General features: G+C 38.2%; 1 protein-coding gene across 1 annotated transcript; it reads left to right on the top strand.

Annotated features, from left to right (window-relative positions):
- Window positions 1-654: 654 nt before the first annotated feature.
- LOC131167364 (calcium-dependent protein kinase 8-like) lies at window positions 655-21424 on the top strand. The gene is made up of 8 exons (XM_058126154.1): window positions 655-1719; window positions 17298-17421; window positions 17512-17655; window positions 19317-19469; window positions 19596-19711; window positions 19874-20041; window positions 20631-20861; window positions 21020-21424. The coding sequence occupies exons 1-8, from the start codon at window positions 1213-1215 to the stop codon at window positions 21173-21175; spliced, it is 1599 nt and encodes a 532-aa protein (XP_057982137.1). The 5' UTR covers window positions 655-1212; the 3' UTR covers window positions 21176-21424.
- Window positions 21425-21734: the final 310 nt, after the last annotated feature.

The raw sequence follows: 21734 nt of genomic DNA, 5'->3' as shown, positions 1-21734 counted from the left end.
CAAGTAAATAATGACAGATTTCATTTTTTTTTTTCTTATTTACCACTTAACATGAAAAAATAAGTTAACTATCTAACTTAAATAATAATTTATTCTACTTTTTGAAAATTAAAATATACCTTTTGAATTAATATTTTTAAATTTTGAAAAAAAAAATATATATATTTTAAGTTATAGAGTATTAAGGTAAGCAAACATGAAATGATGATATTTTCTCCCTGAGTTATTTTATGTGTCATCATAATGATATAGAAGGACCACGTGGTAGGTTTTCATAGAGTATAATAGTACGGAGTTTCTTTTACCTAATGAAACCCCATCATATGAATGTGTATCATCGTATGCTCGTGATTGCACATTTTTCTTTCCTTATTTTTTCCTACTTTTGTGTTTGGTAATTTTCAAAAATTTTAGAAATTGTTAAGGTTTTGTTTTGAAATTTGAAAAATATTTAAAAATATATAAAAAATTATAAAAAAATCTACATTTCCATGTTTGATTATAAAAAAAAGTGAAAAAAAAAAACCCAAATCTATCAATCAAATTTTAATTTTATACATAATTAATATTTAATTTTTCTCAATTTTTAGTTTTATTAAAATAATTTTTTTTCTATAATAATTATTAGTATCTCTCTCTCTGAAAACTTCTCCCGCTCTCTCCTCGACAGAGAGAAATTAGAGAGAGAAAGATGGGTAGTAGTAGGCAAGTCTCAGCGAGAGTTAGTTTTGACCTTCTCTTTCTCTTTCTCTTTCTCTTCCTGTTGTCTATGGTAGGTTCACACCCTGAAACCCTCTTCTCTTCCCCTTCACCCAACCATTGTCCCCTTAAATCTCTTCACGCTCTTCAAGCATTGTTCGCTATCATATTTTCCCCAGCCCTAATCCTAATTTCCCTCCACCCCCTCTGTGCCACCGAACTCGCTTTTTTCTTGGATTTCGTTCCTACCCATTGATGATTTCCCTCATAACGAAGTTTTCTCGCGAATTTTTCCCTAAAACTTGCAATCTATTGTGCGCGAAATCCGTGATTTGATGGTGGGAATCTAAATTCTTCGATTATTGACGATACCAGCTTTTTGTCGCTTGGTTTCTTTGTATTTCTAATAATTAAAATCACGCAATCGATTGATATCGACCCACATTCTGCTCAAATACTGCAACCCAGTTCGCCGGAACATCCCAAAAAGCTTGAGATTCACTGCGTGGATTCATGGGAAATTGCTGCGCCGCACCCTCTGTTTCTTCCGGGAAGAAAAAGGGGAAAAAGAAACAGAACCCATTTCCTATCGACTACGCTGGGAACCACACATCTGCCAATGGAGAACACAAGCTCGCTGTACTGAAAGATCCGACGGGTCGCCAAATTGAGCTCAGATACGAAGTCGGTCGCGAGCTTGGGCGAGGTGAGTTTGGGATAACGCATCTGTGCACCGAGAAATCTTCTGGGGAACTGTTTGCTTGCAAATCTATATCGAAGGAGAAGCTGAGAACTGCAGTAGACATCGAGGATATGAGGAGAGAAGTGGAGATCATGAAGCAATTGCCTCAGCATCCCAACATTGTGAGCTTAAAGGATACTTGCGAAGACAACAATGCCGTCCATTTAGTGATGGAGCTGTGCGAGGGTGGAGAATTGTTCGATCGCATTGTAGCGCGCGGCCATTACACAGAGCGGGCGGCTGCAGTTGTTACAAGGACCATTGTTGAAGTTGTTCAGGTAAGATTTCAATTTTGTTTCCTTTCTTCCTGAAACTCTATGGCTGTATAGACATCAACTGTTCGCCAATTTATATGTTAAAGAGTGCTTGAGTTTTTTATTATTCTCCAAGCATATACAGTATGTACGAAAGATTCTATGAGGAAAAGGTGAATTTAAAACTATTTGCAACAGGACAGCCTAATAAAAATCACTAATAAAAGTCTCAATCCGTGTAGAAATCATGAAAATATCTCCCGTAATTAGAGAGCACTTATGTTATAACCCGAATCTAGAAAATAAAAGAAAAATAAATAAAAGGGAAAGGGGAAATAAATAAAGAGAGAGAAAGGAAATTTAAAAAGGGCATTAAGCAGAGACTTCGACAAACTTGTTTTTCTCGTCGACGAACATCCTTTTGTGTCTTGTCGACGAGGATCAAGAGTAGGGAAAATTCAGGTTTTTAAATGCTTCGTCGACAAACACGATGTTCTCGTCGACGAATGTTTTTCTTGACTTCGTCGACGAACCTTTTAGACTCGTCGACGAAGGCCAGATTATAAAGTGATCCTAGATCATTTTTTTTTCCGCAATAATCTCTCTCCTCTCGTTTTCTCTTTCTAGGGTTCGGTTTTCCTACCTTCTTGTGAATTACGGTGTTATCCCAAGAGGGGAGTGAATTAGATATTTTTAAAAGATTATGACTTTTAAGATCTAATTTCGAAAAACCTTTAATTTCAAACTTTCAAGTTACCTAACAACGAGGTTAATGTTTCACAATTAATCAATCTAATACGTGTCTTTGTTAAACATACACTTTTACCCAATTACTCACAGATGTAACAAGTGTTCAACACATACACAATGCACAAGTAATTTAAATACAATGCGGAAATTAAAAAGAAGTTGAGGGTAAGAGAGATGCAAACACGATTTTACGAGATTTAGCCAACTCGGCCTACATCCTCGCCTTGAACAACCCACTCAAGGATTCCACAAAATCTCTATTTCTTTAACCAGGACAAAGCTTCCCTTACAATCCGTTACTTACAAGAGGTACAACTTCCTCCTACCCCGCTGCTTACAAGAGATACGACTTTTTCCTCAAATCCGGTTCACAGTCCGAACCGTGATTACAATATAAAATTACAATTTTGCAAAACTCAATATTACTTCTAACCAAGCTAGTGAGTACGATAGAAAATCCTAACACATATTCATATAATAAAACTTGAAGTTCAGTATGTATGTAACGATGAAATCGTTATATGAATGATCTGCTTCAAAAATTACCCTTTAATCAATATCTCCCAAAAATTGATTTTTTAAAAATAAAAACTTTGGAGATCTTAGGGTTTAATTTCAAAAGACTTTATGCAAGAACTGAAAATAAGATCCTTTAAAATAATATTAAATAGTGCTCAGATATATGTTCTTGCTATTCAATAATTTGTAAGATTAAATCTTTGACTAAAATAAGTGACTTTGAATAATGTAAAGATTTAAATAAAACTTTTCACAAGATATTTCTTACGAATATATATTTAGAACCTTTAGACTTTTCAATCAAGTAAATTTCGCAATAACAAAACATCGAGTCTTTGAATGAAAATAAGAACTTGAAGATCAGCAAATATTCAATGTTTAGAAATTCCTTTCACAAATAAATTTTTATGTAACAACACAAGGATTTTTCTTCTCAATAAGAATAGTAGATGTATGAGTATGAGATATGAAAAATCTTAAAGATATCTATATATTGAAAACACAAACCATTCCCTTGTTTACCAAACCTCAATCACCAAAGCTTGCTTTCAAGATGTGTAAATGAAATCCCTTTGAAAAGCTGAGATGATTTGCTCAAAGAGTATGAAATCGGTAGAATATTGGTAAAGTCTTGGTATGGAGGCACACGTAGCACAAGATGTGTGAATATCTCTCTAAAACTCTTGCTTCTTGTGTTTTTAGGATTTTTGGGAGTTTTTAGATTGAGTTTCCTTGTTGCCCTAGATACTTGGAATATCCCCCAAGTTTTTATAACATTTAAATTTGAAAAAGTCATTTTTGGAAGTTTCCCGTTGAAGTTCAAAATTTAGAATCTCTGCAGGGTCAGTCGATTAAGCTATCGGGTTCAGTCTTCTGATGTTCCTTAAAGTATTGAAAATTATAGTCTAGACACAGGGTTAGACGATTGAACTGTAGGTTCAGTCTTCTGAAGTCCCAGCTTAGACGACTGAACTGAAGGTTCAGTCTTCTGAGGGTGTTTTTCCTGTTCTGTGTTTCAACAAATAAATCTTTAGTACACTGAACTAATTCTTTGGTCTTCTGAAGAAATACTTTAGACGTGTGAAGTAAAACTTTAGTAGTCTGAGCGTGCATCTTTAGAATTCTGAGGGTACACCTCAGTCGTCTGGGCAGACCAACTTTAGAATTTTCATTTTGATTTTCAAAATCCCTTTTACTCTCTTGCTTTGATGTCTTATAAAACATTTTCCGGATTTTGAAAAAAGGTCTCTAAGTTTATGTTTAACCCTAGAAAATTTTCATGAAATGCATGTGTCCTAAAATTAGTTTAAGGTATATTTTAAGCTTCTAGCTATATCATATAAAATATGCAAATACAATCAATTCTAAATACCCATTCCAATGACGATCTTGAACTTGACGCTTGTATCTTCATTCTTCTACTCTTTTAGTTCCATGGATTGTGTCAGGTTGTATATGCTTTAATCCTCGTGGTTTCCATGACTTCCTCACCTTCCATGCATGCTAAATAATGTTCTTGCTCACAATCTCAATACACAGGTCAAATACCAAGTGATTTGTCATTATCAAAATAGGATTAGACTCATAGAGTCAACACTTCTTTCTTTGAATTTGGCACGGATTTAACCTGATTCGACGATCGGAAACTACCATGAGGTTCTTGGGGTGTTTCTCTCCAAGTTAGCTGCAGCAGAAACTTGATTTGGAGTTCTTGGACACCACTCCAAAACTAGGTTAAGTAAGATATTTTTAATGTTAAATTAATTATTGGGAGTGTGTGGGCTTAGGAGATGTTAAACGATAAATATTTTGGGATTGAACTGATTAAGTTAGGATTTTTGGAATACAGGGTTCGATTTTCTGTTCGTTTTAGGCAAAGCTTCGAGGATCAGGTAAGGGGAAATAAAATTATATCAGGTTTTTTATTTAAATTTGAATTGATTATTTTCAGTTATAGGAACTGTATAATTATAGTATGATTTTTCGGACGGTTCAGCCAAGTTAAAATAATGATTTGGTTATAATTTATAATTTGGGAAAAATGTGTGGCATGAGAATAATCCTTTAAATTAACTGATTGAGAATATTGTTTGCTTGAGAATACTGTTGGTTGAGAATACTGTTTGCTTGTAAAATATGATTAGTTGTGAATACTGTCTGGTTGTAAGTACTGTTTGGCTGTGAACATTGCTTGATGGTGAATATGGATTGATTGTGAATACTATTTGGTTGTGAGTACTGCTTAACTGTGAACATTGCTTGATGGTGAATATGGGTTGATTGTGAATACTGTCTGGTTGTGAGTACTGCTTGACTGTGAACATTGCTTGATGGTGAATATGGGTTGATTGTGAATATTGTCTGTTGTGAGTGTAAATGTGCAGTGAATTATGTAGCTGTCCTACGTGGGCCACGTACAGTGTGAGGTACGTAGCTGCCCTACGTGGGCCACATAATGTGAGATATGTAGTTGTCCTACGTGGGCCACGTACAGTGAGGTACGTGGCTGCCCTACATGGGCCACGTACTAGTAGGTATGCAGTTATCCTAGGTGGGCCATATACTGAGTTTAGTGGATTGTATTGTATCCTGTGTGAATGAAATGTGGTTTATATGGTTGTTGACTTTGTGAGATAATTGATGTGAACTTAAATGCATAAATAATTATAGTAAAGTTAATCTCTCTGCCCGAGGTCTTGTTGAGAAAGGCGAGTGCCCTTGTAATTATAGTTTGGTACCAGAGCAGAGGGAAGTTATATGTATGCGCGTGTAAACTTCTCTATTCTTGGAGACTTTGCTTATAAATATAACCCCGAAGGCTTGCTGAGTAAGGTGAGTGCCCTTGTAGTTGTAAAGGTATTAGAGCAGAGGGAAGATACATGCATGGGCGTGTAATCTTCTCAATCCTTGGGAACTTTCACTATAAACACTAGTTTTGTTTGTGTGACTATAGTTTGTAAGTGTCTTGCCAGTTGTTGTTTAATTGATAAGTTTATATTTTATATATATATTGAAACTCTTGTGCCACACACTGCTATAGTTTATTTCTTCCTTACTGAGAGGTGTCTCACCCCGAGGAATTATTATCTTTTCAAGTTCTTCTGGTGGTCGAGCTTAGAAAGCTCCGGGGCAGGATTTAGAATTTTGGAGACTTAGGAGTGAGTAGAACTGAAATATGTATAATAATTTTTTAGAATTTTTGGTTATGTAATATATGTGGATGGATACTCCGTTTGGGTTGTATATAGTACTTTGGTATTTTATTTGAGATTGTTTTTTATTTTTCCGCTGCGTGAATGGTATCAGAGACGGTGATTGGTCTCATCACACCCCGGGCTCCACCTGACGGGTTTGGGGCGTGACAAAGTGGTATCAGAGTTTTAGGTTATAAATTCTGCAGACTTTAGGAGGATTAATACCAGAGTATAGGTTGGAGTTAGGATGAGTGAAAAAATGGGTAGATTAAAGGATTAAATAGGAATTTGAGTTTTGTTTCGTAGCCTGGTGGTAGAAATCATTTAACGAACTTCTGTGATTTTTTGAATCAGTTGACGGTTTCAAAAAACCACGGTAAATCTATCGACGGTGATGTTTCCAAGCAGAGAGACTGAAACTTGGAATTAGAACTTGAAGATTAAGATGATTGTGGTTAAATGGGTGTTGGATGTTTAATGAAAAATTTGAATATTAATCTGGTTTCTTGTGTTATGACTATGCTAGTTATGTTAAGATGTAGAAATTTTAAACTTGCCTTGGATCCCAGAAGTAAAGGCGTGGATGATGGAGGGAGAAACAAGTTGGGGGCTTAAAGTGGAGATGAGATTGAAACCTCTCGACTGTTGCGAGGAATATCTCGTCAGGTCAGGGAAGAGATGAGGCGGGATCCCGAAGGATCGAGCTACCCACCAATGAACTAGGGTTGTTCGATCGATCAATTCACCTTGCTAAAACCCTCTTCTTTTTGCGGGAGGTGCTGACTCAATTGTAGCTGAGAATTGGGTGTAAGAGATGGAGAAGATATTGACAGTGCTCGATTGCACTGAGGAACATAAAGTTCTCTTCGTCACTTTTAAACTGACAAGAGAGGCCGAGCGGTGGTGGTTGGCAATGAAGTTGTTGGAAGAATAGTAGGCAGTACCTACTATTATGACATGGAAGCGTTTCAAGGAAGTCTTCTATGACCGGTATTTTCCCGCCACCACCAAGAATACAAAGGCTGAGGAACTTTTCAACTTAACACATGGGAATCTCATTGTGCAGCAGTACACTGCTAGATTCGTGGAGCTTTATCGCTTCGCTCCTTTTATGGTTTCAGATGAATATCAAAAAGTAAGGTGGTTTGAGAGGGGCCTAAAATAGAGGATCCACGAGCATGTGACATGTTTACAGATACAGAGTTTTTCAGAACTAGTGGATAAAGCCACCGTTGTAGAGTTAAGCCTGCAGGGAGGTGTAGGGATGTCAGAGTAGAGAAAGAGACCCATGTCTCCCAGCTCCCATGCTAATGTTAGACAGGGTTAATGGAGGGGAGACAGAGACACTGGGGGTCAGAGGCCAGTTAGGAATGATCAAGGCTATCGGGGTAACTCTACACCCCCTTATTGCGTAAGGTGTAATCGGAGGCATTGGGGAGAATGTTGGGGTAGGGGTCCTATGTGCTACCTGTGTGGCAGGTACGACCACATAGCTCGTGAATGTCATGAACCGTTGGGTCAAAATCAGGGACTGCTGAGCAACGCACTTGCTTTAGATCAGAATCGGGGAAATAATCGGATGCCACGCGGCGGACCAGCGTGTGTCTACACACTTGCCCCAGCTGGGACAAACACTACTAGAGGCGCAGGTAATGTGTTTATGTTTGGAATAAATAATAATTTTATTTAATTTTGGATGATGCAATTGTTTGCATGCTGGAATAGATTGAAATATGTAAAATGTGTAATAGAATATATATTGAATAACGAATTTCGAGGACGAAATTTTTTAAGGGGGGAAGAATGTAATAACCCGAACCTAGAAAATAAAAGAAAAATAAATAAGAGGAAAAAGGAAAATAAATAAAGAGAGAGAAAAGAAATTTAAAAAGGGCATTAAGTAGGGACTCGCTGACGAACTTGTCTTCCTCGTCAACGAACGTCTTTTTGTGTCTCGTTGACGAATACTCGTATCTCATTGACGAGGACTTACTGAGAGCAGGGAAAATTCAGGATTTTAAACGCTTTGTAGACGAACATGATGTTCTCGTCGATGAATGCTTTTCTTGACTTCGTCGACGAACCTTTTACACTCGTTGACGAAGGCTAGATTATAAAGTGACCCTGGATCATTTTTTCTCGCAAAAATCTCTCTCCTCTCATTTTCTCTCTCTAGGGTTCGGTTTTCCTATCTTCTTTCTTCGAATCCGGCCTGGATTTAGCCTGATTCGATGATTGGAAACCACCACGAGGTTCCTAGGGTGTTTCTCTCCAAGTTAGCCGGAGCAGAAACTTGATTTGGAGTTCTTGGGTACCACTCCAAAATTAGGGTAAGTGAGATAATTTTAATATTAAATTAATTATTGGGAGTGTGTGGGCCTAGGAGATGTTAAATGATAAGCATTCTGGGGTTGAATTGATTAAGTTAGGATTTTTGGAATACAGGGTTCGGTTTTCTGTTCGTTTTAGGCAGATCTTGGAGGATTAGGTAAGGGGAAATAAAATTATACCAGGTTTTTATTTAAATTTGAATTGGTTATTTTCAAGTATAGGAACCGTATAATTATAGTATGATTTTCCAGACAGTTTAGCCAATTTAAAATAATGATTTGGTTATAATTTATAATTTGGGAAAAATTGTGTGACATGAGAATAATCCTTTAAAATTAATTGATTGAGAATACCATTTGCTTGAGAATACTGTCTGCTTGTAAAATTTGATTAGTTGTGAATATTGTCTAGTTGTGAGTACTGTTTGGCCATGAACATTGCTTGATGGTGAATATGGGTTGATTGTGAATACTGTCTAGTTGTGAGTATTGCTTGGCTGTGAACATTGCTTGATGATGAATATGGATTACTGTCTGTTGTGAGTGTAAATATGCAGTGAATTACGTAGCTGCCCTATGTGGGCCACGTATAGTGTGAGGTACGTAGCTGTCTGTCACGGTCCGCCTTTTTCACACCGTTGTGAAGGGCCGTGCGGCGCTAGCTAAAGCACTCTTGCTTAACTAGCCAGCCTTTTGTTTAACAACATTCATCCACGAAGCACTTTCATTAACATTCAATCAGATAGCAGCGGAAATAATAATCAATTCATGAAAGCCGTGGCAACCAAGCAGTAAATATTGAAGCAAACGTAATTCATTAACAAATCCTCCGTTGACATGTTGTACTTAGCGAGGGAGGCAAGTAGGCTAAGCACGTTGACAATTGCTAGTGAGTTTTACAATGATTGATGAACACTCACCCTCCCCTAAAGAGCTTTCTAGGCCATTCTCACTCTAGCACTAGGAAACATCAAAGTGACCGAGGAGTCATACTGCCTTATTTGGCTTACAATGAAAGAAATACTAGAAAATAACCCTACACTAGTATTTACATGATGGAAACCCATCCCAAACACACGAGATAAGCGGTCATAGGCAAGCATAATGCCCTGAACAAGCTTAGCCCGTGACATTCTCCCCCACTTATGCGGTCGACGGCCTCGTAGACTTTTGGCGATAGGTACACTTCAACTTTGTCCACGAATGACTTCAAATCTTCCACTGAAATCCAGCTGATTTCTTTGTCATTAAGGCATTTCCACTCCACTAGGAACTTCTGCCGCTTCTTCCTTGAGGATATGAACTTTCTGTCTGCAAGGATCTCTTCAACATCATGTCTGTCAGGTTGCACTGTCTTCAACTCTGCGCTGTTTGACTGACTTCTGCTCAGGTTGTTGGTGTTGGCGTTGAATGGCTTGAGGCAGTTGACATGAGACTGCGGTCTTCTCTCCTGATCTGCCCACTTCTTCATCCGCTTAGAAGCTTTCTCCAGATAGGCTTGGGCAAAGTCTGCATTCTGTCTCCCTTCACTGGTGAAGATGTACGCCTTAGGACTCTTTCGTCTGTACGGCTCGCCCACTGTGTGAGGTAACAGCGGCAGCTGGCCTGTAACAAGCGCAAAAGGGCTCTTGTTGGTTGTTGAGCGCCTTTGGGCGTTGCCACAGAACGGAGCCACATCAAGTAGTTGCACGCCATTCTTCTGGTTGTCATTGACACTATGGCGCAAGTACTCATCTAGTAGCTCTCTGAATCTCTTCATCTGTTCGTCTGTCTGTCGATGATAACTCGAAGAGATGTCAAGATGTGACCTGAATATCCTGAAAAACCCTGTTAAGAAGTTGTCAGTGAACATTAAATCTTGGTCACAAATAATAACTTGGGGAAAACCCCAATGTTTCACAATAGTCGCATGGAACAATTGTGTCGTCCCCTCTACCGAACAGTACTTTGGTGCGGCCCTGAAAGTACCATACTTCTTCCGCTCCCCCTTGTCTTGTTGGCAAGTGAGACAAGTTTTGGTATAATTAACCACATCATCCCGCGTGTGCGGCCAATAATACCTCCCCAGTAGTCCTGTCATTGGAGTCATTCTCCGCGAATACCCCTTAACGAACTTCCTGTAGAAACTAGTAAGGCCAAGAAAGGAACGCAACTCCTTCACTGTCGTGGGGATCTTCCGTTCTTGAATCCTCCTTACCTTCTCCATACCCCTCCGGATACGACCTTGTTCAACGACTTGACCAAGGAATTTGTTGCTCCGCCGAGCGAAAGAGAAATTCTTCTTCTTCAAATTCAGACTGTTTCCCTTCAGCCTGTCGAACACCTTCCGTAGATGCTCTTCATGTTTCCTCTGAAACGACACCGATGCTCCCAACGGTGTTTTGGAAGGGCAAACACATCCCGCTTCCACTTCATCAAGTTGCTTCCCCAACTCTACTATCTCTCTAGGCGCAATCCAACATGGCCTTTTAGCAGGTGGTTTCACTCCTGATAACAACTCGATCTCTTGCTCCACAGTCCGTCGTGAAGGCAAATTTTGAGGCAGTTTATCCGGCAACACCTCCTTATCCTCATCCAACACCGCTTGGATGGTCGTAGGCTCTAGCTCTTGGCCTACTTCTTTGTCTACCACCACCGTGGCTAGACGTGTCTGCTCACCCTGACCCAATCCTTCATTGAGTTGTATGGCTGAAAGGGACTTCCCTTCGTCTCCTTTCGTTGCAACGACTTGCACCATGCACGAGTGATCTCCCATCAGACACAGGGAACCAGCCAAAGGCATCAGCACTGCCCTCGTCCCCATTAGGAACTCCGTTCCTAGAATGACTGGATAGTCATCCAATGGCACCGCTGTGAAATTCGCATGACCTTCCCACTGTCCAAGCTTTATAGCCACTTGCTTGGCTACTCCCAGAGTAGGCTGGGCTACAGAGTTAACTGCTTTCACGCGTCCTGTATCCTTCTCTAAGGATAAGTTGAGTCTTCCTGCTTCCAACTGCGAAACAAAATTATGAGTAGCTCCCGTATCCACCATAGCGCGAGTACTCTTCCCATTTATCCTCAAGTCCACAAACATTAACCCTTTTGCTCGTGTAACTTTCGGTATTTTGGCCTGCATTTCCAATGCGTTCACTAACCGCACTGAACCCACCCTCGGGGCATCATCCTCTTCCCCATTGTCTTCCACTGCCTGTTCTGCAATAGAAGCCTGTAAGGCATTAAGTGATGCTTTGTGAGGGCACTCAAAAATTCTATGAGGACCTCGACACAAGAAACACTCAATTTTACTCTTCCCCTTTCCATTGGGTGTGTTGAACCCTCGAGACGACGAAGCTTCCTGTGAGATTGATGAATTAGGGTCGGCTCCCCCACTCTTGGGTTTGCCATTCTTGAAAGACTTTCCACCGTTTCCCTCTCCGCCAAACCGTTTGGACGAAGTGGTCTCATCACCAGCGTAGTCTGTCAAGCGTTCTGACAGCCGCTTGTTGCAGTTGACAAGTCTTGAACCCTTTGTCTATGAAGTTCAGTCCTTGCCCACGGTTTCATCCCCTCTAGAAAATAGAACAACTTGTCCTTCTCCGACATATCTCGAATATCCAACATTAAAGCAGAAAATTGTTTCACATAGTCACTGATTGACCCCGTATGCTTGAGATCTCTCAGTTTTCTCCTTGCATTATACTCAACGTTCTCAGGAAAGAATTGGGCCTTGAGCTCTCTCCTCAAGTCTGCCCAACTATCAATCACACAGCTTCCATTTTCAATTTCTCTGTACTTGGTACGCCACCACAGTTTGGCATCACCAACCAAGTACATGGTCGCAGTATCCACCTTTGCCTGTTCTGAGGCCATCCTCACAACGCGAAAGTACTGCTCCACATCAAACAAGAAGTTCTCTAACTCCTTGGCATCTCGGGCACCCCCATACGTCCTGGGTTCTGGCACCTTGGTTTTGCTAACTCCCGGAGTGTTGGAGTTCCCCATAGCAAGAACCATCACATTTACCTTTGCATCCAGATCTGCCATCCGGGCTTGCAAAGTTTCCACAGTGTGGCGAAAGTCCTCTGACATGTCGCCTATCAAACCTGCTTGATGTTTTTGTGATCCCCTCACTTCATCAACAAGTTCTCTCATCTGGGCCACCTCCGCGGCCATAGTGTTGGTTGATTCTTCAACCTGTGCTTCCAGCACGCTGATCCTCTCAGCATTGTTTGGTGCCATGGTCACTTACCAAAGCTTTCCAAACCCAACAACGAAGGCAATCGAATTCACGTAGCAACTCAACCTTGGGCTCTCACCAAGTGTCACCGACTTGGGCTCTGATACCAAATGTCACGGTCCGCCTTTTTCACACCGTTGTGAAGGGCCGTGCAGCGCTAGCTAAAGCACTCTTGCTTAACTAGCCAGCCTTTTGTTTACCAACATTCATCCACGAAGCACTTTCATTAACATTCAATCAAATAGCAGCGGAAATAATAATCAATTCATGAAAGCCGTGGCAACCAAGCAGTAAATATTGAAGCAAACGTAATTCATTAACAAATCCTCCGTTGACATGTTGTACTTAGCGAGGGAGGCAAGTAGGCTAAGCACGTTGACAATTGCTAGTGAGTTTTACAATGATTGATGAACATTCACCCTCCCCTAAAGAGCTTTCTAGGCCATTCTCACTCTAGCACTAGGAAACATCAAAGTGACCGAGGAGTCATACTGCCTTATTTGGCTTACAATGAAAGAAATACTAGAAAATAACCCTACACTAGTATTTACATGATGGAAACCCATCCCAAACACACGAGATAAGCGGTCATAGGCAAGCATAATGCCCTGAACAAGCTTAGCCCGTGACACTGTCCTACGTGGGCCACGTATAGTGGAGTACGCAGTTGCTCTATGTGGGCCACGTACAGTAAAGTACGTAGCTGCCCTACGTGGGCCACGTACTGTGAGATACGTAGTTATCCTACGTGGACCACGTATAGTGAGGTACGCAGTTGCCCTACATAGGTCATGTACTGGTAGGTATGTAGTTGCCCTAGGTGGGCCACGTATTGAGTTCAGTGGATTGTATTGTATCCTGTGTGAATGAAATGTGGTTTATATGGTTGTTGACTTTGTGAGATAATTGATATGAACTTAAATGCATAAATAATTGTAGCAAAGTAAATCTCTCCGCCCGAGAGCTTACTGAGAAAGGCGAGTGCCCTGATAATTATAGTTTGGTAACAGAGCAGAGGGAAGTTACATGTATAAGCGTGTAAACTTCTCTAGTCTCGGAGACTTTGCTTATAAATATAACCCTGAGGGCTTATTGAGCAAGGTGAGTACCCTCGTAGTTGTAAAGATATTAGAGTAAAGGAAAGATACATGCATAGGCGTGTAATCTTCCCAATCCTTGGGAACTTTCACTATAAATACTAGTTTTGTTTGTGTGACTACAGTTTGTAAGTGTCTTGCCAGTTGTTGTTTAATTGATGAGTTTATATTTTATATGTAACGACCTGCTTATTAAATTGATTTTTTTTCTTTTTCCATAATAGCAAATAACATCCTCTGATACCATAGCATTATCTAAGCAGCATGAAGCAGGAATCATACAAACATAACCATAAACCATTTTGTACAATACAAAACCAATACCACACAATACCAGAGTACTACATGTTTTCCCAATATACACATATATCCCCAAAATACCCTCAACTAGCTAGGGTAATACAAAAATCCTCCCAAAACATACTCACTTTGCTGATAGGACACTACAGATGCCCCTCTATTTGCGAGCCTGATCAGCTCACCTACCTGGATCACCTGAAAAATGTTTCAACACTAGGATGAGTCAACGCTTAGTAAGAAAAAATATGATATTACTAGTGTGTGGCAAATGAGTTACTATATATCATGAAATCTGTTTTCATATGAACATGAATAATTGAGTACAAAAGTACAAATAATAAAGTACACCACCCCTTTTCCTTATTGCTTAACATATCAGTATTATAGTTATAATTCAAAATACTTCTAGTGTACATAAGTAGAATCCCTGTTTCTGTAAATCTGTACGTATATAATAGTAACTGAAACTGTTCCCTGTGGCTATCTGTGTCATGACATGCCCCTCATGACGAGGTTGTGCGGCCCGTAGGCTGAATTTACCCTGACTGGTCAATCAGGAATAAATCACTGTACTCCATCAGTCGACCTGCCCACCTCAACCCATATCTGAATGGGGAGCCTAACCTCTTCAAGGGTCTAGGTGGTCGACTGTACCACGTATTATCTGAATAAGTGGTTGCACTCATAAAGTAACATAGTATCTGTAGCAATGGTGCTGTGCTCTGTAGCTGCAAGTCCAACAAGGTCTGATATCATATAATATATTTTTTTATACATGTCTATCTGATTTATCATGATTCTGAAGTACTGAAATAACCATGATGTTACATAACGTACTGAAATTTGAATAATCATAACATGGAACTGCATATTCGTAATACTGGAATTCATATAATCATGGTACTGAGATTCGTATAATCATGGTACTATAATTCGTAAAATCATGATACTGAAGTTTACATAATCATAGTACTTGAACCCGTAAAATTATGGTATTGAAATTCATAAAAATCATGAAATTATAATTCGTAAAACATATCTCCGTATTACATACATATTCACAAGTCACACCATACTTTAATACATAATTTTCGTAAATAAATACACTGTATAATATTTAAAAATTTCTTAACATAGTATATTTCCCTTACCTTAACTCTGAAAAGCCTTTACTGTACTCTAGCCCGATACCTACAAGGCCTCTTATACAACACCCTGAAAACGATATTTGTCAGAACTAAATATCAGTATTTTTCTACCTACATTATTTCCTATAACTATCAAGAAGTCAAAAACTAGATAAAAGTCCTTACCCTGAATTTGGGACGAAATCCAATTTCGTTTTCCTGACGATCCGTTTCGGTAGTCTTGCAGAGAACTCTGTCAGGAGCGTCGTGGTAGTTTCGGATCGTCGATCCGGCGACTGGTGGGGCCGAAAACGAAGAGAGAAGGGAGAGAGAGTCGTAAGAGAGAGAGAGAGGAGAGAGAGAGGCGCGGTGAAAATGAGAAATATCCCGGTTTTTAGTTATTTATAGGGTCAGATTCGTCGACAAGCCACGTCACTTCGTCGACAAATTCTTAGTAATTTCGTCGACGAAGCCCTATATTCGTCAACGAAATTCAAAGAAGCCTGAACCATCTCTCGGTATTTTCTCGTTGACGAAGTCTGGCAAATTTATGAAATTATGATTATTTAATATCATCTCCAAAATGCAATGTCGCGGAGCGTTCGTCAACGAAGTCTACGGCCTCCTTCTATTTCTGTATCTATTTTCCATCCCTCTTATTATTAAAATGCTATTATTCTTCGGGTCACTACATTATATATATATTGTAACTCTTGTGCCACACAATGCTTTAGTTTATTTCTTCCTTACTGAGAGGTGTTTCACCCCGAGGAATTATTATCTTTTCAGGTTCTGCTGGTGATTGAGTTTAGAAAACTCCAGGGCAAGGTTTTGAATTTTGGAGACTTGTGAGTGGTAGTAGAACTGAAATATGTAAAAAATGTTTTAGAATTTTTGGTTATATAATATATGTGGATGGATACTCCTTTTGGGTTGTATATAATACTCTGGTATTTTATTTGAGGTTGTTCTTTATTTTCCCGCTGCGTGAATGTTATCAGAGACGGTGATTGGTCTCATCACACCCCAGGCCCAACCTGGCGGGTTCGGGGCGTGACAAGTTACTCCTTTCAGCAGCAGGGAGTAGTAATCCTTGGAAGTTCTTAAGAAAGCCAATTGGACTGTGCTTCTTCTTGCTGCTTGATACTGATGGTGTGGTATCCTGGGTGGGTTAGTTTTTGTGATCTAGTTGTTGGATTAGTCGGAAATAGAATCATGGGGAACTTAAAAATACCAGAATTTCTGCTTAGATCTAGCCTTGGCAGTTTTCAGTTTAAGTAATTCACTCCTGACTGATTTCAAGTAGCTTACAAAAATTGGCATGTCTTGAGTCTTCCCCTGAATTCTTGATCCTCATTTTTCATCAGTTACCCTTCAGTGAGTGGATTTATGTGTCTCCTGTTTGGCAATTATCCTTTACATAACCAATCAAACTCTATGGTTTTGTCCTTTATTCTTTACTCCTTTTTTGTCCTTTTACTTTATCACTAATGTTTTCCAGGCTTATGTTTGTCTCTAGGGAAAAAAAAAATTTGGGAAGTACTTGTTTTTTACAGTATAATGGCAATTATACTTCTATTTCAATCAATTCTCCAAAATCTATTGAAGAATTTTTTTTTAAAAAATTTTTATGTGTAGATGCCAAATTTGTGAATTTTTTTTCCCCTCTGCAGGTATTACTCATATGCTAATTTTATTTTTCATTAAATAGGAAGTAAAATTCACTGAAATTTTCTTAATTTTCCAAGTCTCCGGTAGCCTTGCAAATTATTTAAGTTGTTGATATTTGTTCTCTCCTTGTGTGCGTTTCAATTATAAACCTTGTGCCCAATTGGTTGGGCCTTTTCATGCAAGACATACTCTCTTGGATTCTCTGGAAAAATCCAAATTTGACAACATTTTCTTTTTCAACTTTGGTCTTTCAAACCATCTAACCTCTAAACAACTTTTTGAGTGTTTAGATTGAGCTTAAATATTCTTTTCCTTGCTTTGACTTTCTTTTTTTGAAAGAATCGATAGGGAAGCATGCTTCAGAGTATGATTATGATGTTTTTGTTGTCTTGCAGATGTGCCACAAGCATGGGGTGATGCATCGGGATCTCAAGCCAGAGAACTTTTTGTTTGCAAACATGAAGGAAACAGCACCCTTAAAGGCTATTGATTTCGGATTGTCTGTGTTCTTCAAACCTGGTATTGCCTGTCGTGATACATGCTGCAGTTGAATATTTTGTTTGTTGGGTTTCATGGACATTAGCTGAAGTTCAGTTATTTTTTTGACAGGCGAGAGGTTTACTGAGATAGTAGGAAGTCCATATTACATGGCTCCTGAGGTGCTAAGACGGGATTATGGACCAGAAGTAGATGTCTGGAGTGCTGGAGTAATTCTGTACATTTTGCTTTGTGGTGTACCACCCTTTTGGGCAGGTTAGTTTGTCTATTCCAGTTAAAAAAAAAAAAAAAGGAATTATTTTCACTAACAGACCTCATATAGCAGTTAATATTATTATTGTTTTGATTTCCTCTTATGTGGTTATTGAGAATATTTTTTAAGCACATATTTTGTTGCATAGAAATCTTGTATATTCTTCCATGTACATCTCTAGTTTCTGCTCAATTTCACGACTCATGATAGAAGTTTGTGCTTTGAACCAACTTTAATATGCCAATGAATAAATGCTGTGTTCTGTGCCAAATGCATCATGCATGGACAGTTAAAGCAACTTGGGAAGAGAGAGATACGGAGAGAAGGGAGAGAGGGAGGGAGATGCTGCTGATTATGAAGAAAATGGAAAACGGATAATGGGAGTAATAATTAGTGTAAAAGAAACTTGGGCTGATAGGTACCTTAAAACGTAGAAGCTTGTTGCTTGATGTTAAATGATAAATTCTATTTTTCATCATTGTTTCTAAGTATGCACTTTATCTATATTGACTACATGACCTGAATATGGGTATGGGCATGGGATGTATGTTTGATTTGACTTCTGTCAAAGATGGAGAAACAAATTCATAGCTCACCATTATTTCTGTCTAATACTTAATTTTCTTTTCAATTTCTTGTCCATCTCTTATTTCTTTATCTATTGGGGAAAAATATTAGATACACAAAAAATTCAATTTTATTCATGTATCGTGAAATTTGGCAATGAGAATTATGAGATGAATCTGATGGCAGCAATACTGATAGTCAAGTGCATATAGATAGATCGTAATTGAGCTCTAAAGTTCTCGCCTTAACAAGCCTTCTTTCTTGTGCACAAAATAATTATTTTTGACTATTGATTTTTCAATATATGATTGTAAAAGCAAATGCATGTTTATGTTCTTATTTATCATAGTGAGTAATTTATGATATTTTAGTAAATAATTAGTTAAAGAGGTCTTCACTGATAAGGTATTGAAATTGCATTTCACCATTAATTGGCCTGTTTCCCCAAAAGTTATTTTATTGTTGTCAACTTTTAATTTATAGATCATAAACTAATAGTTGGGTTGTGCAATTATAATTTAGTATGAGGAGAGCTGGTATCATTATTAGAGTAACTTCATCTATTAAACATTTAAACATCCTATCGGATTTTGTATGGAACTAGATGTTTTATTAAACATGTGCATCTGTGCCGCGATGGACGGAGCTGCCATTATCTGTTACCCATTTTACAACATTTAGAATTATGCATGGTCTTTTTCTTTTATGAGTAGAATAATGAGCTTATTAAGCAGACAAAGGACAATCGGATTCAATTTCTTGAAACTATCATTTAAGACTTCTCCGAGGCACATATATATTATAAACACAGATTGGACAATTTGATTCACTTCTTTCAGATTTTGTTTCTATTGTTCCTCTTTGTTTAGTCTTTTGAAATAGAGGGAGATTGTTGTTATTTTGTGTAAAAGGTATTTCAAAAGCCTTTATTGCTTCTCTCCTCTAACGGTAATTTCAATAATTTATTTACGTCCGCTAACCATTATAAAACAGTTATGACCATTTATTTTTTAATACCGATTTTTACTATTTTCTGACCGTTTTATAATAATAATTATTTATAGAGGTTTTTCTTCTTTTCTTTTTCCTCATGCAGAAACTGAACAAGGAGTTGCACAAGCAATTATTAGGTCAGTCATCGATTTTAAGAGGGACCCCTGGCCACTAGTTTCTGATAATGCAAAAGAACTTGTCAGGAAGATGCTTGATCCTGATCCAAGAAGGCGGCTTACAGCTCAAGGAGTGTTAGGTAATGTTTAGTTTTGTTATAACATTCTTTTTTTTGGTTGGCCAATTGTGTGGCTACTGTTATGAATATTTCAAGTGTGAAATTACATTAATACCCAATTCATGCTTGCTTTGTATTTATATGCAGATCATCCTTGGTTACAGAATGCCAAGAAGGCTCCAAATGTTTCCTTAGGTGAAACTGTGAGGGCAAGGCTCAAACAATTTTCTGTAATGAACAAGCTCAAGAAAAGAGCTCTAAGGGTAACATTTTAAAGCTTTATAGAAAATTTTAAATGAGTAAACAGTTTGTTTTTGCTTGTTTAAAAATATCTTGGCAGGATTGAGAGTTCTTGGTTAGTTGTTCATTCCAATTTTATACAAGTTCTTGGTAACTAAAATTGTTCTGGAAATATTAAATAATAGGTAATAGCTGAACATTTGTCGGTCGATGAAGTAGCTGGCATAAAGGACGGATTCCAGCTTATGGACACCACTAACAAAGGCAAGATCAACGTTGATGAGCTAAGAGTTGGGTTGCAAAAGCTTGGTCAACGAATCCCTGATGCAGATCTCCAAATACTAATGGAAGCTGTAAGTAATGCCGTGTTTCTTAGCTTGTGTCAATTTCTTGTTTCAAGTTGCATTTCACAGGTCTAAAATGTGTCACAGCGTGTGCTTATCTTGATATGTTGATATCATATGATGGTGTTTGCATGTCACATTGAAATGTGTATATTAACTCCAAAGTCGGGGCCATGTTGTTAGCATTGTTAGCTGCCAAAATGATTGCTGTCCGTTCAAAGCTTCAATGGAATAACCCACATCTTATTATATTTTAATTTTCATACATAAAAAGACAACTGCTGAGAGAGAGAGAGAGAGAGAGAGAGAGAGAGAGAGAGAGAAGGCAGTAGGGCAGTAAAACTGGTGTTCCACATGCTGCACTCTAAGCTTGCTGTTAATTTTCTTTTCTTTTGATCAAGATACATTCAAGGAGAGAAAGCATTCTGTCCAGAAAAGAAAATTTAAAATACATTAATTCGTTTGCCAGTACTGGCCACTGGGATGCTTGTCTGGAATGTGTTTTAGCTTCTGTGAGCAAGCATTTTTCTAATTTTTGTTCACTTGAAATGTATTTATGTGGAAGTAGACAACAAGTAGTGACACACTGCTTATGCAGGGTGATGTAGATGGAGATGGATTTTTGGATTATGGAGAGTTTGTAGCGATTTCTGTCCATTTAAGGAAGATGGGCAATGATGAGCATCTTCGGAAAGCCTTCGAGTTCTTTGATAAGAACAGGAGTGAATATATAGAAATTGAAGAGCTAAGGGATGCCTTGGCTGATGAAGTCGACAACAATAGTGAAGAAGTCATTAACGCCATCATGGGAGACGTGGATACAGATAAGGTGGGTAGCTTCTTTTCTTCCTGTTTTCTGGAACTACTTTTAATCTCCTCGAATATGAGTTTCTGCAAATGCATATTTGTTTAAATTTCAGTGCTCTCTAATATTTGGGCCATGTTTGGGATCCATCTTGAAAGTTCATTTTGTGAATTAACATGCAGGACGGGCAAATAAGTTACGAGGAGTTTGCTGCAATGATGAAGGCTGGTACAGATTGGAGGAAAGCATCGAGGCAGTATTCACGGGAGCGGTTCAATAGTCTTAGCCTGAAGTTGATGAGGGATGGATCATTGCAGTTGAACAATAAGAACAGATGACTTGAGAATTTCGATTCTTTTTTTGGTTTGATAATTTTTTTAATATTATTTTTAGTCTTCATGAGACCCTGTTTAGGGTTAATGAGGACTGGGTCTATTGGTGTTAATGCCCTTATGAATTGATATTTTTTACCCCCTCATGGGAGATTTTGTATGAGAAGAAGAGGTGAAGGTTGTAGGGGGGAAGGGATGATGGCTATTTGTTTTTGTAAATATTAATTTGGCAATGCATTTTCATTTATTTATTTATTTTTGTATCCATGTCCTGCCTCCTTTAAGGTTCAGAATAAAGCCCTTTTTTTGAAAATATTAGGGAAAGAAAAGGAAAATATTAAGGAATCCATATTTTCATGTTTAGTTATCAAGAAAAATAAGAAAAAAAAAATAGTAAATCTATAACTTAAATTTTGATTTTACACATAATTGTTATTTAATTTTTCCTAATTTATAGTCATATTAAAATGAACTTTTATTTTTTATAATATTTTATAGAGAAGGAAAATACAAAAGAAAATAAGTTTGGTCTATATTTCCTTTATTTTTTTTCAAAAAAAGTTCC

The sequence above is a fragment of the Malania oleifera genome, chromosome 11, assembly GCF_029873635.1.
Source record: "Malania oleifera isolate guangnan ecotype guangnan chromosome 11, ASM2987363v1, whole genome shotgun sequence".
Taxonomy (NCBI): Eukaryota; Viridiplantae; Streptophyta; class Magnoliopsida; order Santalales; family Ximeniaceae; genus Malania; species Malania oleifera.
This window is presented reverse-complemented; position numbering and strand designations above follow the sequence as displayed.

Coding starts and splice junctions, on each gene's coding strand:
- LOC131167364 (XM_058126154.1), top strand. CDS start 1,213: ATGGGAAATTGCTGCGCCGCACCCTCTGTTTCTTCCGGGAAGAAAAAG. Junction 17,656..19,316: donor TGTACCACCCTTTTGGGCAG/GTTAGTTTGTCT, acceptor TTCCTCATGCAG/AAACTGAACAAGGAGTTGCA. Junction 19,470..19,595: donor TACAGCTCAAGGAGTGTTAG/GTAATGTTTAGT, acceptor ATTTATATGCAG/ATCATCCTTGGTTACAGAAT.